General features: G+C 38.8%; 1 protein-coding gene across 1 annotated transcript in view; it reads right to left on the reverse strand.

Annotated features, from left to right (window-relative positions):
- LOC126473945 (HEAT repeat-containing protein 3) overlaps positions 1–24,490 on the reverse strand; it is a 289,729-nt gene that overhangs the window by 263,961 nt on the left and 1,278 nt on the right. The window contains exons 2-3 of the mRNA XM_050101306.1: positions 23,007–23,170; positions 6,745–6,832 (exon numbers count right to left, since the gene is read on the reverse strand). Of these exons, the coding sequence (XP_049957263.1) occupies positions 6,745–6,832; positions 23,007–23,170 (252 nt within the window). The remainder of the gene's footprint in view (positions 1–6,744; positions 6,833–23,006; positions 23,171–24,490) is intronic.

Here is a 24,490-nt window from a genome sequence, read left to right on the forward strand (position 1 = left end):
TTAAAGATGACGAGGAGATGTCGCTTGTAGTCAGATAAGAGATGTTTTAATCATCTGGCTGTGGATCCTATCAGGCCCAGGAGCTGTGTTGAGGCAATGTGCAAGGGCACTGAGGAACTCCCACTCTGTAAATGGGGCATTATAGGATTCGCCACGGCGTGTAGTGAATCAGAGGACGTTCCCTTCCAGCTGCCATTTGATTCTGCAAAAAGGTTGGGGGGGGGGGGGGGGGGGTAATTCTCCGACTCAGAGGCTCGAGCAAAGTGCTCGGCAATCGCATTTGCATTGGTAGATAACACGCCATTTATGGTAACAATGAGAACAACTGTTGGGGGTCTGGTACCCAAAAAGTCGTTTGTTCTTTGCCCAGACTTGGGAAGGTGACGTATGGCACCCAGTGATCGAAACGTATCTCTCCTCCCAACAATCCTGCTTCTGTCGTCTGATAAGTTGGCAAATGGGAGGGGGCTTACTTTATGTCCACCTGTTGTAAATACCGTAATCTAGTACATGTACTTTAAATTTTGAAAACTATATTTTTAATCAATTCTTCTACTAGATTCTACAATGTATTAATTTTTTTCAGTTTAACTTAATCAAAAAAAGTAGTAGTAGTAGTAGTAGTAGTAGTAGTAGTAGTAGTAGTAGTAATAATAATAATAATAATAATAATAATAGATGTGACTTTTTAAAAGGAAAGTCATATTCATTATTTTCAGGTTCTGGACTCTACTTACCATCAATATTTCTTTAAAAAGTATGTTTCCAATAAAAGTCAACAAGAAGTAACGAACTTTTTTTGTGGAGTTCATACATTATTCTATACTTTCAATTATTAAAAGAAACAGATCATAACTCATGGAGAGCAATACCTAAAATAATAAATTAATTTGTAAAGAAACATACTTCCCAGTTACTTTGATACATCCGTATTGACTCATCAACCTACTCCTTTTGATGAAGTTTTTTCTCCCTCTTACTTCTGTCAAACTATCTAAGCATTCAAATGGAGCCAATCCAACCAAATCCAACACCACCAGAAACACAATAATAATACTCACTGTCACAATAGCAGGTTACACAGCGAGTCTTCATGTACTTTAAAATAGACAGATCAATCAGCTTCTTGTATCTCAGGGCATAAAATTTTTGCACAGAGGGTATAACAAGGCAATATGTATTATGAAGATTTGTGCATCACTGACCAATGACTTTGCCAATCTGTCGTAATCTGTAGGAAGCTTTCCTTTTTTACATCGCAATTAAGTTGCAGGATATCATCATTGTTCAAAATCACAAAAATATTGCAACCAGAAACATTCAGATTTGCAAATATGAAAAAGGTTTACTCTGTGCACAAGTGTTTAGAGGAAAACAGCATGAAATTTATCGTATAAACAATAGATAACATGGGAATGATGCAGTTCATTTCACAGAAACGTATCCCCCTCAAAATTGGTGTGGCACCTCCTTATCTAATAATAATCACACACAATTTAAATTTTGTACTAGTTCTGTTACAAGAAGGATGGCAAATACAGTATTTTCCATGAATGTGATAAAGTCTCATTTCAATTCATTTTGAAGAGCAATATTCACTACAGAATATTTTTCAATGTTTCCGCCGGTTTTATGGAGAGTTACCTTCCTGTTCGTCTATGAACACACACTTTCACAAAACAGGATTCATAATTAGTAGTGTTCATACTGCATTTCTGACAAGACTGCTACTGTGAGTGTTCAATCCTTATGTACGCCAACTTAAAAAGAACACTTATGCTTACTTCAGGCTAACTTATGAAACATCGTCTTATACAGATCTGCAATCAGAGTTACAACAAGAAGAAGAAGAAGAAGAATGAACTTTGATTTATGAAAGCAGGATAAAGTCCTTTGCACTTTGAATGGCCACATTTTTACAATGCAATAAATAATGTTTGAAAAAGAGATATGATACCAGCTCCTGAAACCTGGCAGAAAGGAGATCATGTCTCATTGTCAACACATCAGTTATGCTCTACAAGAAGATTACTGTGCAGGACACACAGAACTATTAATAAATAACCCAATTACTGAAGAGTAAAGTTTACTTCTCTCCCTCCTTCCTATCCAATCTGATGACTGGGTGCTCTCCATCAATATACGAACCCTACCCCCTTAGCCTCCAACAAATGCGGGCAAGGGTTGAATGATGGTAAATGATACATGAGGCCAATTTGTTCTCAAATGAGCACATAATTTATATTCTCAGGGAGGTGTAAAATACAGTTTTCTTGATATAAAAAAGTGGTGTAAAACAATGGTTTACAGTGCTGTGAGGGTGGTTTCAAAAGTTCTCGAAATCACCACAAGGGGCCAGCACTAGCACAACGAGTTGTTCACATAATGTTCATTGGACTGTTGCCTGTGAACACGTGCCATGTCGGTGCTCTTGGAACAGAGCTGTGGCAGTGACGTGGCTCTGTTGTTCTTCCCCTGTAGTGGTTTGCAGAGATGTGTGTGTATGAGGGGGGGGGGGGGGGGGGAACAAAAACACGAGATTTGAGTAGTGATCTAGTACTTCATATAGAAAGGTATGAAAGCAAAGGACATTCATGGCGATTTCCAGTATACACTGTGGAACTCTGCTCCTTCATATTCAACTTTGTCAAGTGGACAAGTGAATTTAAATTTGGTCGGGAGATGTATGTAGATAATTTTTCTTTCTATAATATTTGTGAATATAGCAATTAATTCCAGGCACTAATGCACTGGTGACAAATTTCATCATCAGCTAACAAATGTATGCAATGTAGTAATCAGTAATTCTCCAACTGTTTCAAGAAGTACATATACAAATGCCATACACAGTTCCAATTTTCTTCTCCTTTGTGCAATGAATAAATCTTGCCTAAGTATGAATCATTACAGAAGATTACTTCCTTTATAGTTATTTAACTTAATTATTTCTATGTTTCCAAAGTCATAACGTTCTTACAGCACAAGAAGCACAGCGTAACTAGATTAGTTCATCTACCTAATATTTTGTTTTTCCTTCCTACTTTGAATCTTCATTAACATACACACTGATGAACTAAAACATTATGACCAACTGTTTAATAGCATGTTGGTCCACCTTTGGAAAGTGATTCTGCTTGACATGGATTCAACAAATACTTTGTAGGTTTCTGGAAATATATTGATAGTAGGCAAGGAAAACCTCCTAACTCCATCTATCTTGAAACCCTCATGATCCCAGTAACCTGTAACTCCACTATCTAAGAGAGATTTGACTGTACATGGATTTCTCTAATCTGTCAATAGGTTTCTACTATTTAGTTACACGTATGGCAACATTATCTGTATCACTTAATAGATTTTTTAAGAAACCATTTTGCTTCTCCATTAAAATGTTATGAAGTTTTCATTGCCTATCATCAATATTGCACCATATGTTTATGATTGAGCAGAGTGGAGAGTTTCAAGTACCTAGGAAGCCTGACACAAGAAGATGAAAAAAAAAAACAACAGAGAAATAAACAAGCAGGGCAAAAAAGCAGAAGAATTTCAGAGGAGTGTCAGAAGCCTGATACGGAGCAAGGATGTACCCCAAATCAGCAAAAAGGTTACATACCGCTCATACTATGTACTGATCCTGACATATGCATCAGAAACCTGGATTATGAAAGGAAGAGAGAAAAGTAAATACATGATAGTGAGCTGAAATTCTTGAGAAACAGTATTGGAGTGACAAAGATAGACACGTTAAGAAATGAGAGTATCAGAGAGTTAATGAAGGTGGAACCATTACAGGAGGAGATAGAGAAACCAAGGCTGAGATGGTATGGACACATTACGAGAATGGAGGAGAAGAGGATACCCAGGAAGATACACGAGATAAAATGGGAAGGAAAGTGACCAAGAGGAAGACAGAGAGACAGATGGTTGAAAGGAGATGAGGAATGCGTCCAGAAGAAAGGAGAAGACTGGACCAAGGTGAACACGGAGATGAACAGCCTTGAAATTCCCATAAATTACTGGCTTTTGGTTTGTGAGTGAAGGGCAGGCATCCAATAAGTGTCCCAGATATGTTCCATTGGGTTCAGGTCAGGCAAATTTGGTCGCCAAGACATCTACTTGAGTTCACTGTCATGCTCCTCAAACCTTTGTTCTATGATTCTAGCCTTGTATAGTGCAGTAATTCAGTTGCAAGTCATCAGAGAAGACATCAAACATAAATGCATGCAGGTGAACCACAATGTTCACACAGTCCACAGCTGTCAGGGTGCCTCCTGTTACTGCCACAGGCCCCATGGAAGCCCACTTGAATGTCCCCCACAGCACAATACTCTTACCATCACCTTGCGATGTGGTACATGTTCCGAGCAGCTGTTCCCTTGGCGATCATTTATTTGGACACAGCCACTGACCTAGTGTAATAAGATACATAATTTGTCAGGCCAGGTGACACATTTCTATTTATCCATGGTCCAATCTCGGCGATTCCTTGCCCACTGCAATTTTAATCAAGGATGTCATTGAGACAACATGGGGATATGTAGGGATTATCTGCTGTGAAACACCATGTTCAACAATTTACACTGAATCATGTTCTCTGAAATACTTATGCCTGCATCAGTATTGTATTCTGCCACCAGATCTGCCACACACCCTCACCTATCCTCGTTTGCAGGTTTAGCAAGTGTCGAACTTCCACTGTTTGTGATGAGGTGTGGAAGTCTAATAACTTCTCTACTTTTAGTTTCACAACCCTTCAAATAATTTTCACAGATGCTCACACTGCAGTACATGAATAGCCAAGCAGCTTAGCTGTTTCTGAGATGCTTGTTCCCAGGTGCTGGGCCACAACATTCTGCCCTTTGTCAAAGTCACTTACAGCAGCACACTTCCCTACTTGTGACTTGTACTGTCACTAGAATGATTCCCCTTTGTTTCACTTAAATATTTTCCTTACTGCATCATATGCTCACAATGACAGTAGACGACATCCAGTTTCATAGTGGGTAGTGGGTATGTTTCAGCTCACCAGTGTATACCCAAAACCTTAATTCTTTCCATCCTACTCACTACTACTTGACATGGCACTGTGTTCATCAATTTCTTCCCATGCAAATAATGTAGCATCCTTCTGAATTACAGCATTTTCCATAAATAACCAAATCAAGCATGTGCTGAGCCATGGAACCTCTCTTACAGAATGTTATGACTGACTACCGAAATACTTTGGATAAGTTTCTAATACTCTTGAGTGATATTTCAACATTTTTAAAAATCCTAAGTTCTCCTCGAATGCATGAATAGAAATCTTAATACAGTATCACTTCTGAAACCAGTACACATTGGCTAAATACCACTGCTGAAGTAAGGGAAGGCAACCACTCACCTATAGCAGATTGATGTGTGGAGCAAATTAACACACACCAGAAAACAGCTGCATTCACTGCTTTTTATTATGTGTTACTGTGCTACAATCATTGATCCACTATAGTTGACTGGTTCTCTTTCCCTTATTTTATGTACTGCTCCATCCAGGAATTTCCATTACTGTTTTCCTCTCTTGGTAACACTTTCCGAACTTTTCTATCATGTCACCACAATGAAAGTGAGAGCACGCAAAAGACCCCAGAAATTGATATCCACATGAATTGCATTTAGAAAAATTCAGCATATCTCTACTTGAGCCACAGTTTACTTTGGTTAAGGACATCACGATTATCGATAACAAGAAAAATTCTTTTCTTGAAAGTAAGACTTGCAACTGTGGATGTTTCTTGTTTCTTTACAAGCTAATAATGTACTGTAACTGAAAAAGCAATGCTATGAAACTGCAAGAGAAACAGAATATTGCAAAATCATATATGAAGCATTCCACACAGCTCTTACTATGGACATTGTGCTATTAGTAGTGACATTGTGAAGCTTCAAACGGAGATTTAAAGATTTCCTTCTTTTAAAAAAATTCAAGCAATTTGGTAGGACCTGCTCGACGGGGTGTCCACAGTGCCATTGGGAAAGTAACACACAAAACTAGAATGGTGTTTCTAGCATCTCCAGTCATGCAGTTCTAAAAGAACATTACGTTTTCAAATAGTACTCTACTCCTCACAATGATCACACAACAGCTGTGCTGAAACTCTTTGAGCATATTTCTAAGTTAATTTAATAATATAAATAAAACATATGTTTGCTTCTATTGTGTCTTTTCACACCACACTGATGAAAAAAACATTACTCTGTGAAAGTGAGGTCAATGACCAAACTAAAACAAGGAACACATATCTCGTTTCTGATTTTCAGTTTCATTGAATGTTGATTTATTTTGTATTCACTAACACATCCTTTTTTGTACGTCACCCCATGAAGTCAAACAACACATTAACTGGCAGACACAGCTGGCTAGTTCTCTGACAAACATGTGAAATAAGTCAAGTCACACATTAACAGACAGAAGCAGCCAATGCTAGCTGGCTCTCTAACAACAAATCAAGACTGATAACTACAGGAACTGGTTTACACATGTATATTAGGAGAAAAACATAACTGGGGAGAGGAGGGGACATTGTTACTTTTCTTATATTACACTGCTGCTATCTAATATTTCAAGTAAAACATTCACTTTACACTGACCACTCTCAGCAGTCTAAATATCAGCAAAGTCAAGATATGTTTGATTCAACTACTGAAGTTATGGAAGTTGTTATTCTAAATTGTTTAGTATGCAAATGAAGTAGAGCAGCAAAATACCTTCTGAATTAAGGCACTAAGTGATGTCATTATATCCTGCTGAACTAGTAAGTCACACAAGTCAGGATCTCCACAAGCACTAAGATTCCTGAAACAAATTATTACAATATACTAAACTGGAGAAACTAATGCTGACAAACTTGTTTCACACAGTAAACTGCAAATACTACACTTAAGCAGCAATACATACATTATGTAATAAAATACTGTCCATTTTAGCACACCAAATTTATTCTTTTAATTGTTGTACAAATTACTGAAGAAATAGATTGAAACACACTTGATTTTCTACAAAGAAGGCTCATCATTCACAAAGAATTTCCTTCTTATCATATTAAGTCAGTGAGACTGGAAAGAGAAAAATTTGCTATTACTGAACTATGTTTAATGAAACAACACATTTTGGTAACACAGGAAAATGTTAGACCATGTATGATCATAATGCAAAAAGTTATTTATCTTTCAATCAAAAAATGTTTTCTTTCCAACAACAAAACTTATTTTTGAACACAGTGCCCTTAAAGTACTTTTCCAATGTTTTCCCCAAGAATGAATGCTATTCCTGAAGTGTGATGCTGAAATGTTTTCAAAATACACAATGAAGCATGTGTAACCTTATCAGCAAGCATTAAGTAAATTCCAACAGACATTTCTGTGAATGTGTGCCAATCAGTGGGTGAAAAATATGGCGAATGGGATAGAAGTTCCAAAAATTTGTACCTCTAAGCCTGTCTATTTTTCACTGTCTCCACCCACTTCTATCACATATAATGTACTTAGCTTTCCGATCTTATTAACTCGTGCATGATGTTTTGACAGTAATCTCTGTCTTGTGTATCACCCTGTCTTCCATCTTAAGCTCTCAAGTTTTCAGATCTCATCCAGTGCAGTCCCTAACAACCACTCTTTCCTTCTCATTCCATCTGGCAGGTCTCCCCTGACCTGGGGTCTGGCAACTTTTCTGAACTCTGCCCCTTTTCCTAAACAGTCATTTTCCCTCACCCCACTCCCTTCCCATTCAACCCTTCTGCCAGACAAGGAGCCACTGACTCCAAAAGCTTGCAAACTTTAATACCATTAGTTCTCCTGCCGCTGCTAGGTAAGAAGACTATCTATCCAATTACATTAAACATCATATCAACACTTTTTCAAAGTATTTATCTGTATTTTCAGTTTTGAGATGCCCTTGATGAGGGTTATCTTCAAGGGAAGTGCAACCACATTTGAATTCAGCAACCCATTTTTCACATGAAAGTCCAAACTTCTTACAGTGTTCGCCGACTTCTGATGGAGTCCCATCGGCAATACACTGTCAAAAATAAATAACTCTGTGGATGGCACAGTATTCTAGTATACACATTTGAAAGGAATACATACAACAGTACTAGTTTAAGGACAAAAATATTCTGCATACCATTTACCAACATAAGAAAAATCAGCAGTCAGATTTGCTGATAAGTTTTGATCTTTTCCATAATTACAGATAAAGCTAGCCATCAGTTTTAAGGCAACGGACAGCCCTCATGTCCAGTAGTGCACAGAGCCAAATTAGTACACTCACAGATAACTGAATCAGAGGCAGCACATGTATTGGACAGAAAGTGCCAATTTCACAAAGGTGAATGGAACAGATGGCATGTCACATGACTGGAGTGTTATGGTGACCTGTACTGTGCACTGGTACACAAGTTGAACACTGGATGGGTGAGCTGCACGTTATAAGAGTGTGTGTGAATTAGCATGTTGGTGACTGCTTCAAATAATGATTCAGGCACTGGGCTTTTCATGTGTCACACTGTCAAGGGTATACCATGGGTACCTCAATTCTGAGATAACTGCCACAGTCAACTGTGTTGCAGACTGGGGTCAGTGATAATTATGAATTGTAACATCAGAGAGCCAAACTATATTGCAGTAAATTACCCCATAAATCAATGTTGGATAACAGCATGCCACATCATTCAGAACCATCTCCTCACCACAGGGTTCACAAACCTACGCACCTCTGCTTACCCGATACTCAAAGGCATGGAAAACCTTGCCTGGACTGATGAGTCTGGATATAGGGCATGAATATTTTGAAAACCCAATGACGTGAGTTGCTCAAGTTACCATAGTGCACTGTTCAGGTGCATGGAGGAGATGTTCTTATGGACGTTTACATGGGATGAAATGGGACCCCTGATGTGCACCACTCTATCACATCTAAACTGAGCCAGGATGTTCTGGAAAACAATAAAGGCAACAAGGTACCTAAATAGTTAGCACGCCCTCTACATTTCACCTGCTGTCAATAATGTTGAACTGCATTGGAAAAGATACACGAACATCAAACACAGATCTAACAAATGACTGTGAGCTGCAAATAGTGACAACTATAATTAACATCAAAACATTTTAAGAAACTAGTTATTTTGACCACAGGTTTTTCTGTTGTCTTAATAAACATCTCGTTTTATGTATCTGCTTCATTACTTATAGGGAATTAGCAACTTTTTAGCTCAACAGATTAAAAGATAATCACCAGGTTTAAATTAAAGTCATTTGTTCACTGCCTTGTAATACATTTGCAGCAGCCAAAATGCATCCCCAATCTGAATGCTGTTCTCAAATATGGGGCGAGTTGGTTGACGTTCATAAGCATCTGGAAATCGCTCTGACTACTGTCAACACGTTCTGTACAGTTGGTGCAGTGAATAGAGTTTTGTATGCAGCTTGTGGTCTTGCGGTAGAATTCTCGCTTCCTGCGCATCAGGTCCCGGGTTCGATTCTTGGCATAGTCGGGGATTTTCCCTGCCTTGAGATGACTGGGTGGTGTTGTCATCTTCATCATCATTATTCACCCCCATTATGATCGGAGGAAGGCAACGGCAAACCACCTCTGCTTGGACCTTGCCTAGTCGGTGGTGTGGGTGTACTGCATCATCCCCTTCGCTCCTTAGAGTATGGGACCTCACCATCATCACTGTCAAACAATTAACAACTGCTGAAAACTGGTGTCAGAAGAGCTCTCAAGAGTCATGAACCTGTGATACCTGTACCAGAAATACCTCAGGTACTATCCTCTCCTGTGGATTCCGTCTCCTTGGCAGAAAGTGCAGGATCTGTCATTACCTATCCACTTGACTGGGAGTGGCACATCAATGTTAGATTTAGGTGTCCTGTACAGGGTGGATGGGGACCAGGGAGGACTCAGGGCAATATACTGAGCTCCCTAACCAAAAAGTCTGACGTGCTGTCTTTCAGTGAAACAGATCCAGTTGGCCTCACTTCACCTTTTTCAGGGAAACCTGATTTTTTCAGTGTCAAAAGGTGGCAAATGCTCAAGGGTAGGCTCTATTAATCGCCAGAAGTTCAAATATCATGGTGAATGATGGCATCCCTTAGGGAAATGGCAGCAAGGGGCAGGAAACGACATTAGTTGCACTCAGTGTACATGCCTAAGGGCCTCATTCAGCATGTTGAAGAGGCTATTCCGGCAGCCACTGAGGGAACAGGGTGCAACCAACTGCAGATTGTGGCACACATTGGAATAATTTATGCCTGTCATCTGGGCTCTTTGGTCGTCCTTGGGTCATTCCAGTGACTGGCAGAGAAGTTTGAGAAGACCAACCTTAACATACGGAGTTTCAACAAAGCTCACAATTTGCAGCATTGTCTCCAGAAATGATCATTGCCCTTTGGTTCTGCTAGCCTGTGACTTCCTGGGCTTGAGCCACTGGGTTGAGAACTGTAGGGTCCCCCTAAATAGGTCACGTGTACATTACACATCAGAGGTTACTACTTAGATAGCTGACTGTGTGGACTGCACACAAGGGTTTTCTTTTAGATTAGGTGACTCTCCATCCAATCCAGATAATGATAGCTGTAGGAAACCCAGAAGTATCAGTGTAAGATCGAAAGAACTGCCTCCCACAGGTGAGAGTATTAAAATCCTAATATGAAACCGCCGAAACATTCACAACAAAGTGCCAGAATTTGAAGCGCTCACAAAAAGCAGTGAAGCTCACATAGTGCTAGGTACAGAAAGTTGGATAAAATCTGAAATTGATAACAGTGAGATTTTTGATGAAACTTTAAGTGTATATCGAAAGAATAGGGAAATGGGGAATGGAGGTGGTGTACTTGTCACAGCAGACGAAAAACTCAATTCTACCAAGGTAGAAATTGAAGCTGCATGTGAGATTGTTTGGACATGAAATGATAATTGGGTCTTTCTGTCGCCCACCAGACTCATCTCCTGACGCAACCAAAAATTTCAGAGAAAACCTCAATTCACTTGTACGTAAATTCCCCAGTCACACTGTGATCATCGGTGGAGACTCTAATCAACCAATAATTAATTGGGAAATTACAGTTTTTTTTAGTGGTGGGCATGATAAGACAACTGTGAAACTTTACTAACTGCCTTCTCTAAATTTACCTAGAACACTCATGATGGAAATATATTTGGTTTAATGGCCACAAATAGACCTGACCTTCAGGATGTCCACATCAAAAGCAGTGTCAGTGACCATAATACGTACGAGTACAAAGGACAATTAAAACAAGCAGAAAGATGGATATGCTCAGTAAACTAGATAAAAAGTCAGTAATGTCATATCTCAATGACAAATTTGAAACTTTCAGCACAGGTCAAGAGCACTTACAGGAACTCTGGCTCAAATTTAAAAGAATAGTTGACCACACACTGGATAGACATGCACCCAGTAGAACAGTTCGTAATGGGAGGGAACCTCCATGGTATACAGTCACTGTGAAGAATCTTTTAAAGAAACAGATTACTGCATAATATGTGTAAAAAAAAAGCATAAGGCTATAGAGATGATTACTGAAACATGTTTGGCTGTCAAGAGAGCACTGTGTGATGCCTTCAATGACTACCGTAGCAGAATATTGTCAAATGACATTTCACAGAATTCTAAGAAATTCTGGTCATATGTAAAGGCTGTTAGTGGCACTAAAGTTAGCGTAGTCCCTAGCAATTGAGACAGAAACTGAAATTGAGGGTAGCAAACCAAAAGCTGAAATATTAAACTCTTTTTCAAATGTTCCATTACAAAGGAAACCCCAGAAGAACTGCCCCAATTTAAACCTTGTAGCACTGAAAAGATGAATGAAATAAGTATCATTGTCAATGGTGTTGAGAAGCAGCTGAAATTGTTAAAAGTGAACAAAGCTCCAGTGCCTGATGGGATGTATCAGTTTCAATACTGAATTTGCAGCTGAGTTAGCCCATCCACTAACTACAATCTATCATAGATCCCTTGAACAAAAAACTGTGCCCAGTACTTGGAATAAGGCAAAAGTCACACCCATATACAAGAAGGGTAGTACAAGTGATCCTCAAAACTATTGTCCAATATCCTTGACATCAATTTGTTGTAGAATATTAGAACATATTCTGAGCTTAAACATAATGAGGTATCATGAACAGAATTACCTCCTCAATGCCAACCAGCATGGATGTTGGAAACATCAATCATTTGAAATGCAACTTGCACTTTTCTCACATGACATACTGAAAGTTTTTGTTGAAGGCAGATGCAGTGTTTCTCGATTTCTGAAAAACATTTGACTTAATACCGCACCTATGCTTATTGTCAAAAGTATTATCATATGGGCTATCAGCTGAAATTTATGACTGAATTCAGGACACAGCATGTTATATTGGATGGAGAGTCATCATCAGATCTTGGAGTAACTTTGGGTGGGCCACAGCTAAGTATGTTGAGACCCTTGCTGTTCATGTTGTACATAAATGACTTCACTTATAGGCTTTTTGGAGATAATGCAGATATCAATAACAATAAGTCACTGTTGGAACTGGCCAACCCATAAAAATACATGGATGTAACACTTTGTAGGGATATGAAATGGAATGATCACATAGGTTCAGTCATGGGTACAGCAGAAGGTAGACTTTGGTTTATTGGCAGTCTACGAAAGATATTGCATACAAATCACTCGTGTGATCCATCCTGGAATATTTCTGAAGTGTGTGAGACCCGTACCAGACAGGACTAACAGGGGATGTTGAACATATACAAAGAAAGGCAGCATGAATGGTCACAGGCTTGTTTAATCCATTGGACAGTGTCACAGAGATATTGATGGAGCTGAACTGGCAGACTTTGGAAGACAGACAAACTATCCTGAGAAAGTCTAATAATATTTCAAGAACCAGCTTTAAATGATTATTCTAGGCCCCCCCCCCCTCCCCCCCCCCATACTGCTCACACAGGGATTGGGAGGATAAGGTTAGAATAATTACTGCATGCACAGAGGCATTAAAACTATCATTCTTCCCACACTCCATACGTGAGTGGAACAGGAAGAAATCCTAATACTTGGTACAATGGGGCATAGCCACTGCCATGCACCTCACAGTGGTTTGCAGAATATAGATGTAGGTGTAGATGGTGGTTCAAGCAGTGTAAAATCTTGGCAGTACTTTGAACATACTAAACTTATTGTAATTAAAATGTTGATACAGGGTGCAAACAAACACAGGAAACTTTAATCATAGGTAGTTACAGCCCCTACACTCTACGTGAAAGGGCACAAAAGGATTGTTGTATTGTCGGGATCCCTTAACATATCAAATAATGTATCAAACTGAAGAAAGCAGTTTCTCCACCAACTCATTAATCTTAATTCTCAGCAAATCTAGAGTATCTGGTAGAGTTAATTGTCCTGTAATGCTAAAGGGCTTTTTATAGCACAGATAGAGCATGGTATCCATTAACAATGATACCAGGCCCTAACACTTCACACATTACATCCTAAAGCAGATAAGAAAAGTGTAGGTGAAGGAAAATGTGGGAATACAGCCGGTGTTTTCATTACACAAAGACTTGTAGGTATTACGTAGAGGAGAACGACACTGCATGTATCTTACAACGGATCACGAAAATATTCAACTGATTTTTATCTATCCTCTATGCAGCCATTACTGTTGCAGGTGTCCATATCGAATACTTTTGTGTCGCCCCCATCACACAGTTTGAGAACCACTGTTTTTGGGGACAAGGGAGGGAGGGACTTCGGACTTATAAAGCTTAAAAGAAGCTCTTAAAATTAATACCAATAAATTTCAACTGTGTTTCCTTAGGTTTTCACATCAAAATTTGTATTTGGAGGATTTGATTACTATGTTAAAACTGATGTGTGTTTTCCTTTGTGATCCCAAATTACTTCAGGCAATGGGGGAATGGTTCCACAGCTATAAGGCTACAGAGCTGTCTGTCTGTCTGTCTTATACTTGTTCAACTGAACTATGACTGTAGTCTGTAATTATCCAGCTGCAGAAGAAATGCACATGCATGTTCAGCTTTTTCCATATGATTCTGTGGGGGCATGCTGTTACTGCCTTTGATAAATTTCTAGGTTATTTGTACTGTGGAAGTTGCTATTTTCCTGTTAAATCTTTTCCTCTGGATTAATATTCACATTTTACATGTTCTCAAGTCTCATGGCCATTGGATATGGATTAGTTATGACATGTTTGATCACATCGCAGAATATATACTAGGCATCACACAGTTGTATGCAACAAACTGTTGCTAACAATTTATAGCAATATTATGAAATTTACATTTAAGTGGCAAGAAACTGTGTAAATGTGTTTTTACACTAAATTATGATCTGTTATCTCATTGGAGAAAATCACATTAACAACACACATGGTATTAAATGTATTATACTACCTCACTTTCTGTACTTCACTCTGTGTAACTATTGTTATTTTGAACTACTAAATGTTGCTTGAAAATGGATATGATTGCCTGAACTGCTGATGACAATAAAATAACACAATTGGATAGAAATTCTCTCTTCTATTATCACTCAATAACTGCAGAATCTCAACAACTGAAAAGATAGTAACAATCTACATTCAGCTGTGCACCAGTATGTGGACAGTGAGCCTATATCCTCAATATGTCAGAATGTGCAATATATTATAGTGACAAGACTCATGATAGTGATACAGTGAATGTGCTGAAGTCTCCAAAAATGTGGGAAGTGTCAACAGCAGTTCTGAGAAAAGTTTCAGTGACAGAAATGAAGAATCGGATGAAGACAGTATTATGAAAAGGATATAGTATGAAGGCTTTCACGACCAGATGACATATCTTCTGGTAAACCTTCTGGGATGTAAGGTCGTGGTCCATGAAACTCTTCAGCTCGTAACGTTTCGTTCAGAGCTGCGATGGACATCTTCAGAGGGGTGTTTCTCCTCCGGTGAGTCTTGCTGACTGCGTATCATGTGTAACTCTGGTCACACCCTCTTTCTATGATATATATGTTGGCAAGACTCACCGGAGGAGAAACACCCCTCTGAAGATGTCCAGCGCAGCTTTGGACGAAACGTTAGGAGCTGACGAGTTTCATGGACCACGACCTTACATCCCGGAAGGTTTACCAGAAGATATGAAAAGGATAGTTGCTGATCACCATATAGCAGAGATGTTGAGTCGCACAACAAAAAACACTGTTAGAAAGAGAGCTTTCGGCCAACAAGGCCTTCTTCAAGAGTAGACAAGACACCTCCACAGCCATGACCACAGTCTCTGGCCACTGAAGCCGACTTCAGCAGCCAGAGACTGTGGTCACATATGTCTCTGTGTGTGTGTGTGTGTGTGTGTGTGTGTGTGTGTGTGTGTGTGTGTGTGTGTGTGTGTGTGTGTGGGCGCGCACGCGCGCGCGGTTGTGTGTTATAAGGAGGCATCATTTGCCGAAAGCCTGAGAGTCTTTCTATTATGTCTGTCTGCGACTGAGTCATCTCCACTATAATATAGTGACTAGCAACTATCCTTTTCATAATACTGTTAAAATCCATCCTGGAGTTTCCATTGTTTGAAGAATCAGAAGATGATGGATATCCAAGTAGCTGCATACACAATGAAATCGATATAATTTTCCTTTTTATTTCAACCTCAGAGGTAAAAATTAATTTAGATACAAATACTGCCCCACTTTAATATATTGAAATATTTTTTTTCAATGTGTTCATTTGTATTCTTGTAACTGAAACAAGTATTCATGGACACCAGCAAAACTCCAACTTGTCCAAAAATTCGAATTGCAAGTCAAAGGAGATGATTGATGTTAATGAGCATGAAATGGAAGTTTTCGTAATGTATTTTGTTATTACAAAGTAAAGTCAATTTAACCAAATATCATCATTTGACTCTCAGAAAGAAATTTCTGACATTGTAATGCAGTCAATGTATGCAGAGAACAAATGTGACTTTTATACTATTTTGGATGAACTGCTACATGTTTGCAACTTATTGCCACAATATTTTGGCACAGACTCTTCTGGTAATGTTCAGGTGAATAGTGATGATAATGCACTGGACTCCCTTATTTAAGGGCCTACCGGTATATGCACAGTGTACACAGTTAACATTGCACACGAGCCGCTTAAGTGCGCTTCTGCTGCAAGTCTATACACTGTGCCGTGCACCCTAGGTGGTGACAGGTTGTCTCATTAACATCAAACTGATTATTTTTTTGTAGTATGGGTGCACACCTTCTATAAATTTTTTAAAAGTTTTGCATAAGAGTGGCGACAGTAGCACTACTAGGAACATGCAAATCATGTTTGCTTTAAATACATAACGGCCATGAGTGTTAGTTACTTTTGAGACTGGATGTCTATCTATCTACATACGGATCCCACTCCAGCTACTGTCGGGTCTGGGTGCTGACAAGTCCTCTCCATTTGGCTTGTCCTCTTACCACTTTTCTTCCTCCACTTGCTGCCATGTCACACCTCTCCTTTCCACAGATATTCTCACTCCCGTTTTCCACCATGTTCTTGGGCGCCCTCTAGGTCTTTTTCCATCCATCCTTAGTTCTTCCATAATTTTGGGGTGTGTGCGCCCATGCGTCCTTTTAACATGCACGTACCATCTTAATCTCTTTTTTTCGATTTCTTCTCTCATGCTTTCTTGTTTAAGGTCCTTTCTAATATCTACATTCCTTACTCCGTCCATTCTTGTTTTTCCCTTAACTGCTCTGCGAAATTTCATTTCCTCTGCTTGCAGTCTGCTCCAGTCCCTTTCTGTCATTGTCCATGTTTCTCCTCCATAGGTGACAATAGGGAAGTAATAACTCTTAAACATAAGGAGTTTTGCTTTTTCTGGAACTTCCTTCCTCCAAATTAGGTGTTTTATTGTTTGGTAGAAATTGCCTCCCTTCTGTAACCAACTATTAATTTCGTTGGTTATTCTTCCATCACTAGATATTTCACTCTGGATTGGATGTGGTGAGTTGATTTTAATCAAAAATGTCTATAAGGTGTTAAAAACTAAATTATCACTGAATTTGAATGATGATGTTTAATAGGGCTACAAGAAGTTGATGTTCCTTCTGTGATATTGCAGAAAGAGTTGACAGGATTGTAGCCAAAGTACACGACTCCTGGCAGCAGTGGTCACAAGAACGAAAAGTCGCAAGAAGATAGGACTCCAGATGACCATGTATCACTACCGAGAGGGAAGACTATTGTGTTTGGCATATGGCTCTGTCACATTATACAGCATCAATCTGAGCAGCAGTTGGCACCACAGTGACAACAAACTGTTACAAATTGGTAACACGACATCTCCAAGCAAGACACCTTGTAGCATACATGCCACTGACCCCAAACATAAAGATTTGTGACTTCAGTGGTGTCAATTGACAGTTCACTGGAAGGCATGTTGAAGGAGGTCTGATGTATTTTCTGATGAAAGCTGGTTCTGCCTCAGTGCCAGTGATGGCTGTGTATTTGTTAGGAGTCCAGCTGAGAGTCTGCAACCAGCTTGATTGCATGCTAGACACAATGGACCTATAACTGGAAACACAATGGACATACACCTGCACTTATGGTAAAGGGTGTGATTTCGTATGACAGTAGGAGCACTATCGTGGTTATCCCACGCACCATAACTGCAAACTCACACGTCAATCTGGTGGTTCACCTGTTGTGCTGCCTTTCATAAACAGCATTCCAGGGGGTGTTTTCCAACAGGATAACATTCAACCACATATGGCTGTTGTAACCGAACATGCTGTACAGGGTATTGACACACTGCTTTGGGCTGTTTGATTGTCAAATCTGTCTCCAATTGAGCACCTATGAGACAACATTGGATGACAACTCCAGCATCAACCACAAACAGCATTAACAGTCCTGGTACTGACTGACCAAAGTACAACAGGCACGGAAATCCATTGCACAAACTGGTATCTGGCACCTGTACGACGCAATGCATACATGTTTGCATGCTTGCATTCAACATTCTGGCAGTTACACCAGTTATTAATGTAATTAAATTTGCAATGGCTTATCTCGCACTTACATTACCGTATGATATTGCAAGGTTACTCATTTAAATATGTTACCCAGAATAATGTATTCCCGAGATTTCATTTTTTCTGTCAGTCTCTGTCAGAATATTGTGCTTGAAAATGGCTTACTGTCAAAATTGCAATCCCAATATCAAATCTTTTAAAAAATCAAACTGTTTGTCTTTGCATAGTAAAATTTTAGAAGGATGCCAGCTATGCAGAGCACTAAGGTTACCTATAACACAAATTCATGCAGAATTTGGCAGAAGATGCCATCTCAATTGGCAAGGGACTTGGACAATCATATTCCCAGTGACTCATAATGATGTTGCTCCAAAAGTCTGGTGTGAGAGCTACAGTTTTTGTTTGATTGTGTTTCTATGGAGAATTTGATGAAATACAATCTTTGGTTGTAGGGGGGCTCATACACCTCAGACATACGAAAGACTGAAAAAGAAGAGGACGAGACCTTCAAAATGACAGTGGGAAATATTTCAGCCACACCAGACAGAACATTAAGCAAAATCTCGGCACTTTTGAGATCTGTGAAAGATAATTTATAGTTGGTCTATATAGCCAGTGTAATTCTATGATTTTACTGTGCAGAGACTATCGATTTCATATCAATCTGGCAAGCTTTCACCATGGAGGGCACACAGTGTATCACACACACTTGCACAGAAGTGCATGCGCCAAAGCAGCACTTGTGCAACATCAACTGTGCACACTGCACATGTGCCAGTGAGGTCTTAAAATAATGGGTCCAAGTGCATATTTATCAGTACTAACCTATGCCAAAATACTGTAGCAAGAAGTTCCAAACATAAAAATTGATGCGACTATGATAGTTATGATAGACACACCAATTTATTTATGGAACTACATACACGGCAGCTAATGTTCATATGCACCTATACTACCATCTAGCTGGGTCAAAGTTGTTCATAGTGTTGGTAATACTCCACAGATGACCTGTCACAAGTTCTGCCAGTTAATTTCTAAAGTAATGTTGCTAGCTCTGGTGGATCAATGAAGCCACACAGGTATAACAGGAACTGATTCAGCTTTTTATTAATTTCAGCATGAACAGGTTAATATAAGAACTGTGGAGAATTTGGTTCCAATAGCAAATAGCAGTAATGGAGAGAATTCTATAACATTTTGTTGCATGGATGATTACAGTCAGTATATCCAAAGTATTTGATATTGTAGTTCTGGTGATATGATACATACCTAAAGTGTGAAGCAAAGTACTGGAGGAATGACAGGAAGAAGAAAGTGTGCAATAATTATGCTTCCTATCTGGTCACTTCACTTCAGTGGAGTGTGCGCTGTTTTACCCCAGAGGGGTAAGGTTCTGTGTTTGAGTACTGGTATGGCATATATCTTTTAAGTATAAGTTGCTTCTGAATTACCATTTTTGGGAGATTTTGCATTCTTTGCAGCTGAAGGACATATGGCATTTACAAGCCCGATATTTTGGTTACACTCTCCTAAGAGTCATTCACGTGATACACTTGTGAGTAGCATAGACTAGAAGTTGGCATTTGTCATCACGTTAAGTTAGAGCTAGCCAATGCAAGGGTGACATGGCTTAGCCCGTGAGATTTTTCAGTATGTATAAAGAAGATATTTTCTAATCTACCATAGACCCCTCTTAACTTGTCTCCACACCTTGCAAGTCTTTAAAGTAATACATGATTGCAGCAAGGTGAAATTGGGAAGCCAATAGAAGAATTTATGAAAGAGCAAGTGTTTCTCACAGCTTTGAAACATAGTATGAAGTTTTCAGTAGCAAACTAAAAGGAAACAGTAGTCAGGATATAAAACAACAAAGCTGGGGTTGACAGAAGCGTCCGATCCCACACGTTGGCTTTGACCCGTGACGTAAGGGTGTTGTCATGTGTGACGTCATGATGGTGCGGAGTTTGGTTTGTGAATGTGGCGTGTTTGTAGACATCGTCGTGTTGTGGTTTGTTGTGCTCTCTGGTGGTATGTTCAGGGTTTTCGTTTGTGTGGTGTAATGGGTTCAGTTTGCTTTTGCTCATTATCCAGAATTGTTCGAGTGTTGGCTGTGTTTGTAGTGGAATTCCTTTCAGTGAGTTAATGATTTTGTGTGAAGGTTAATTTAGTGTTGTTTGCTGTACATCGTGTGGTAATTTTAGTAAAATTAATCAGTTGTTGTTTTTGTTCAGGAATGGATATGACGGATAAAATTAACAGTGCGCAGGTCAAGGGAAGTGTTCGATCCCAATGTGTGGCTGTGTATGTTGATATTGGTATCAAGAGATGTTTTTTAGCTATATAGGCCAAGGGAAGTGTTTGGCCCTAATTTATGGGATCGGGAGCTGCTGTTGAGCTATATAGGCCAAGGCAAGTGTCCGATTCCAGATGATACAGTATTTAGCGGTATTTGGGGAGTTTTGTGATGTCGGTTTTTTTCGTCATTTTGTGTGGTTTTGTATGGGGGTGAGTGTCTAAATTTGTTTATATTTAGTTTGCCCCCACCTGAAAACACCCCATTTCCCCCGCTTGTCCCGTTAGTGTCATTAGGCTTTTTGTGGAAAGTGTGTGTGTTTGTTTTTCAATGTCTTTTCATCCTCATAATGTGTATGTACCGACTTTATATGCGCCATATTGGAATCGTGGTTTATGGTCGTTTCCGCCATATTTGTGACGTCATGGGTCAAAGCAGCAGACAGGCCGGATCAGACGCTTCCATATTTCCCAAAGCTGCTAATCAGAGACATTAAGATACACAAGGTCTAGAAAGCTATAAAGATCTCCATGAATGAGTAAAGTTTTATCAGAGGGGGCAGCTATAGGCTTCCGGTTTCTTGACTTCCAGCTTATAATAAGTTTTTAGCACGCCAGGTGTACACAGATAATACAAATAACTCAAGAAGTCTACTCAGCATCACATCATCTGTTTCTTCTTCTCTGGCATTTTTTGCAAACATTCCACTACTTCTACTATTTGTTAGCAGTACCTAACCAATAATGGTGGCCTATTAACCTTTATTTCTAGTATCATGATAGATGCAAATTTGCTGAAAACACAAACTGCTATAGGGTGGCCTTATTTGCAGAATGTGATAAGATTGGAAGGTGACTTTCACTTGGCTCAGCCACCGTGAGCAGTGAGAATAAGCTCAAAATATGCATTGGTATGATTAAGGCCAGCCTTATTGATAGGCTATAGTTAGGTTACAAAACGAAGGGTTTGGTTCCTGAGAATGTGATCACTTGATCTCAATGTTGCACCACTGACTAGACTATTAGCAATGAGCTGTATCTTATGTTCTCATGCCGCCTTGATGCAACACATGAATTATGCGTGTTAAACAAATAAATGCTGTACTGCTCACAATTAGTTAAAGCATTTCAATTTCAGAACATTTTGGTGGCTTGAATGCCAGTTTTACAGATTATTTACTCAACTCATTTTTTATTTGCTTCAAGACACAGGTAACTATCCTTTAGTAACTTACACAGAGCAGTAGTCAAAAAAACATTTGCTATGTATCACCAGATGTCTTCGTAAGTAGACAGTGCGATATATAGTACCAAACATCCATCACCAAGAGCCAACACCATGTTTTTGTAAAAAAAAAAATTCAATTTCTATTTCATTTATTCTAGAGTTCATTGATCTAATGGTTATGAAGTTGCAACTGAATTACTTCTTTATGGAATTTGCAAGCTGAATTATTGGGAGGTAGTGAACTGGTGCATGGAGGATACCTTCACTGCTAGTGACAGAGAGTGGCTCCCATGTGAGAAGCAATAATTCTGTTTGGAAAGTGAGCATCAGTGCCCAGTCAAAATGTACACTACTATTCAAAGCACTAGTGTCAGAGGGCTGCAAATATGTAGACATGAAGACTAAAGATGTAGAACTTAATTAAAATGCTTTAAGAGTTTTCATAAAAAAAGTTCCAAGGCATTAATTTTCAGCATGCCCTCATACAACAGCTGAGAGGGCTGCTTTGTGTTCACTCACAGTGGATCCTGATATTGTTACTTTACCACTGGACAACGGAAATGCTATGGTTGTGTTGGACATGATGCAGGATGTTGTTCAGAAGAAGCAGTGTTTACTGTCGGATTCAGCATATTGCAGACTAAGTGCTGACCTGACAAATATGTTCGACAGAAGACTAACAAACATCTGAAGAACAGTCTCTTGGCACAAGAATCTTAGCTCTTATTGTGTGTCCAACATTATATGGCCTTCCAAATATATACAAGGAAGAGGTTCCTCTTAGTTAAAGGAAGCTATTGACGATGTCACCTGGTTGCATTCTTGTAAGTGGTTCAATCATTTTATATACCATAAGAAACTCAAGTTTCACCTTGCATATGGGTTGACTGGATGCAATAAAGAGCTGCACAATGAAGAAAAGTTAAGCCGTTCCTGCAGCAATTACAACTACATTGCATGAAGTTGTTGCATTTCCCTGTGTTTTGCGTTTTATATTTAGGTAGATTTATGTTACAGGATTTTTCATAGCTGTCAAGTTATTTCTCAGCTACGAAGATAATTGAGATAACAAACCAAATAAAGCTATTACATTATTATGATGGAACAAGCCACTAAGGACCACAGGTTCTGTATAGCTCAATACTAAAAATATCTCTGAACAATCTCCAAAACCTCCCTGTACAGTTTCACCTTTGCTTTGCACATTTCTTACTTTATTTTGTTTTATTTATTTCTTCGTGATGTTCAAGTGCTGGATTGTACTTGAAATGTCTATAAGTAGCATCCCACCAATTATCACCTGACTTCATTCACTTGACAATTATGTAGTCTCAGCTCTTCTAAGGAGGCATTTTTTTCTGTGATTGAATTTGATAAATGACACAAATACTAAAAACAATTTCCGATCCAATGTACATTTATTAAATTTAATTACCTTAATGCACCTGCTGCAGCATGTCTTACAACTGGATCATTGTCAAGCAGCAATGGAGCTGCTATCCTTATTATTCGATTTTGAACAACCATTTCTGGATGTTTATCAAATACGGATGCAATAGAGCTCAGGCCAAATATTTTATCTTCTGTGCTTCCCTGTAGCTGTAAAATAAAAAATGATTACTTCCCAGTCAATGAATAAAAATAATCTTTTTAGTAAGATCAGAAAGCTAACAGCATTTCCATATACAGTTCACATCACTACTTTCTAAAAGTTATGCCTTTTCACTGCAGTTAGAACAGGATAAATTTATTATCGAGTATTGATTATAGCTCCTCGAAATGAAATGTGGAATGTACTGGTCAACCAGATGTGGAAGATGGAATCTACAGACACAAAGAAAGGTTCTTCAAGATATAGCTGAACCTTGTGGAATGCAGTGAGGAAAAGACTATTGGTGAATGGCTCTTGGAGGGTGCACTTTGGATGGCTGGCAACATGTCAACTAATCAACAAGTCCTTGGAAGCCTTTGTTTAGGCATGGCACGTATTGTGTGGACAGTTGTATTCGTGACTGTTACAGTATTGTAATATACCACACCCAAATAATCATAATGGTCACAGAGGAAACGATTGCTACCGTAATCACTCCATGTTGTTTGTCAACAGTTTTAAGTTAAAATTTCTCTGAAAAGTCAGTTACTTCATTTTAGTGGTTGTAATAGATTTAAAATCATCAGAATTGTAATTCAACACAAATGTAGTGTATCCTTGTTTAATAATTACAACAAGTAATATAATAGAAACAGACAAGCCATTCATTGCAATTTCTTAATCACAATATGACTTCTAGCTGTGACACTCATTCTGAATAGAAATCTCTGTTTATGTAATGCTTGTGCCACCCTTGATGACATAACAGGCATATGAGTTGTCCCAATTAATCTCTAAATTTATAATGAATCAAGAAACTTTCTGATTACTGTTTTACACAAATATGTCTTTATAATGTTAATAACTTATATTCTAAAAACTTATTAAGTAGCCTGTCCCTTTTAACAGATTCAACCCAGGCACTACAATCCCATTTACTAGTATATGAGTACTATAATCTTAAACAATCTATAAGGGATTGTTATTGTCATAAACCAGTTGCTAATTTTTTCCACATTCTGGAATTCTGAAAAGTGATTCTTTCCCCAGTGTTCTCCCCCCCCCCCCCTTAGAACAATTTGGGTATGTTCCCAAGCGAGTCTCTTAAAAAATCTGAAATTCATCATTTTGAGTAAACTACAACCAAATAAGATACAATTTGTTTTATAGTGCTTGGTGCCTCTGTTTTGCAATATAGATTCTAAATTTTTACTATGTGAATGATGATAAAACTCTGAAACTGAACTTTACAGGATTTGCTGAAAATGGTTAACTTTCAGAGGAGTCAAAAGTAAGCAAATTTTTGCTAGTGTTTACACTGCAATATG

Source organism: Schistocerca serialis, chromosome 4 (genome assembly GCF_023864345.2).
Source record: "Schistocerca serialis cubense isolate TAMUIC-IGC-003099 chromosome 4, iqSchSeri2.2, whole genome shotgun sequence".
In the NCBI taxonomy this organism is placed as follows: Eukaryota; Metazoa; Arthropoda; class Insecta; order Orthoptera; family Acrididae; genus Schistocerca; species Schistocerca serialis.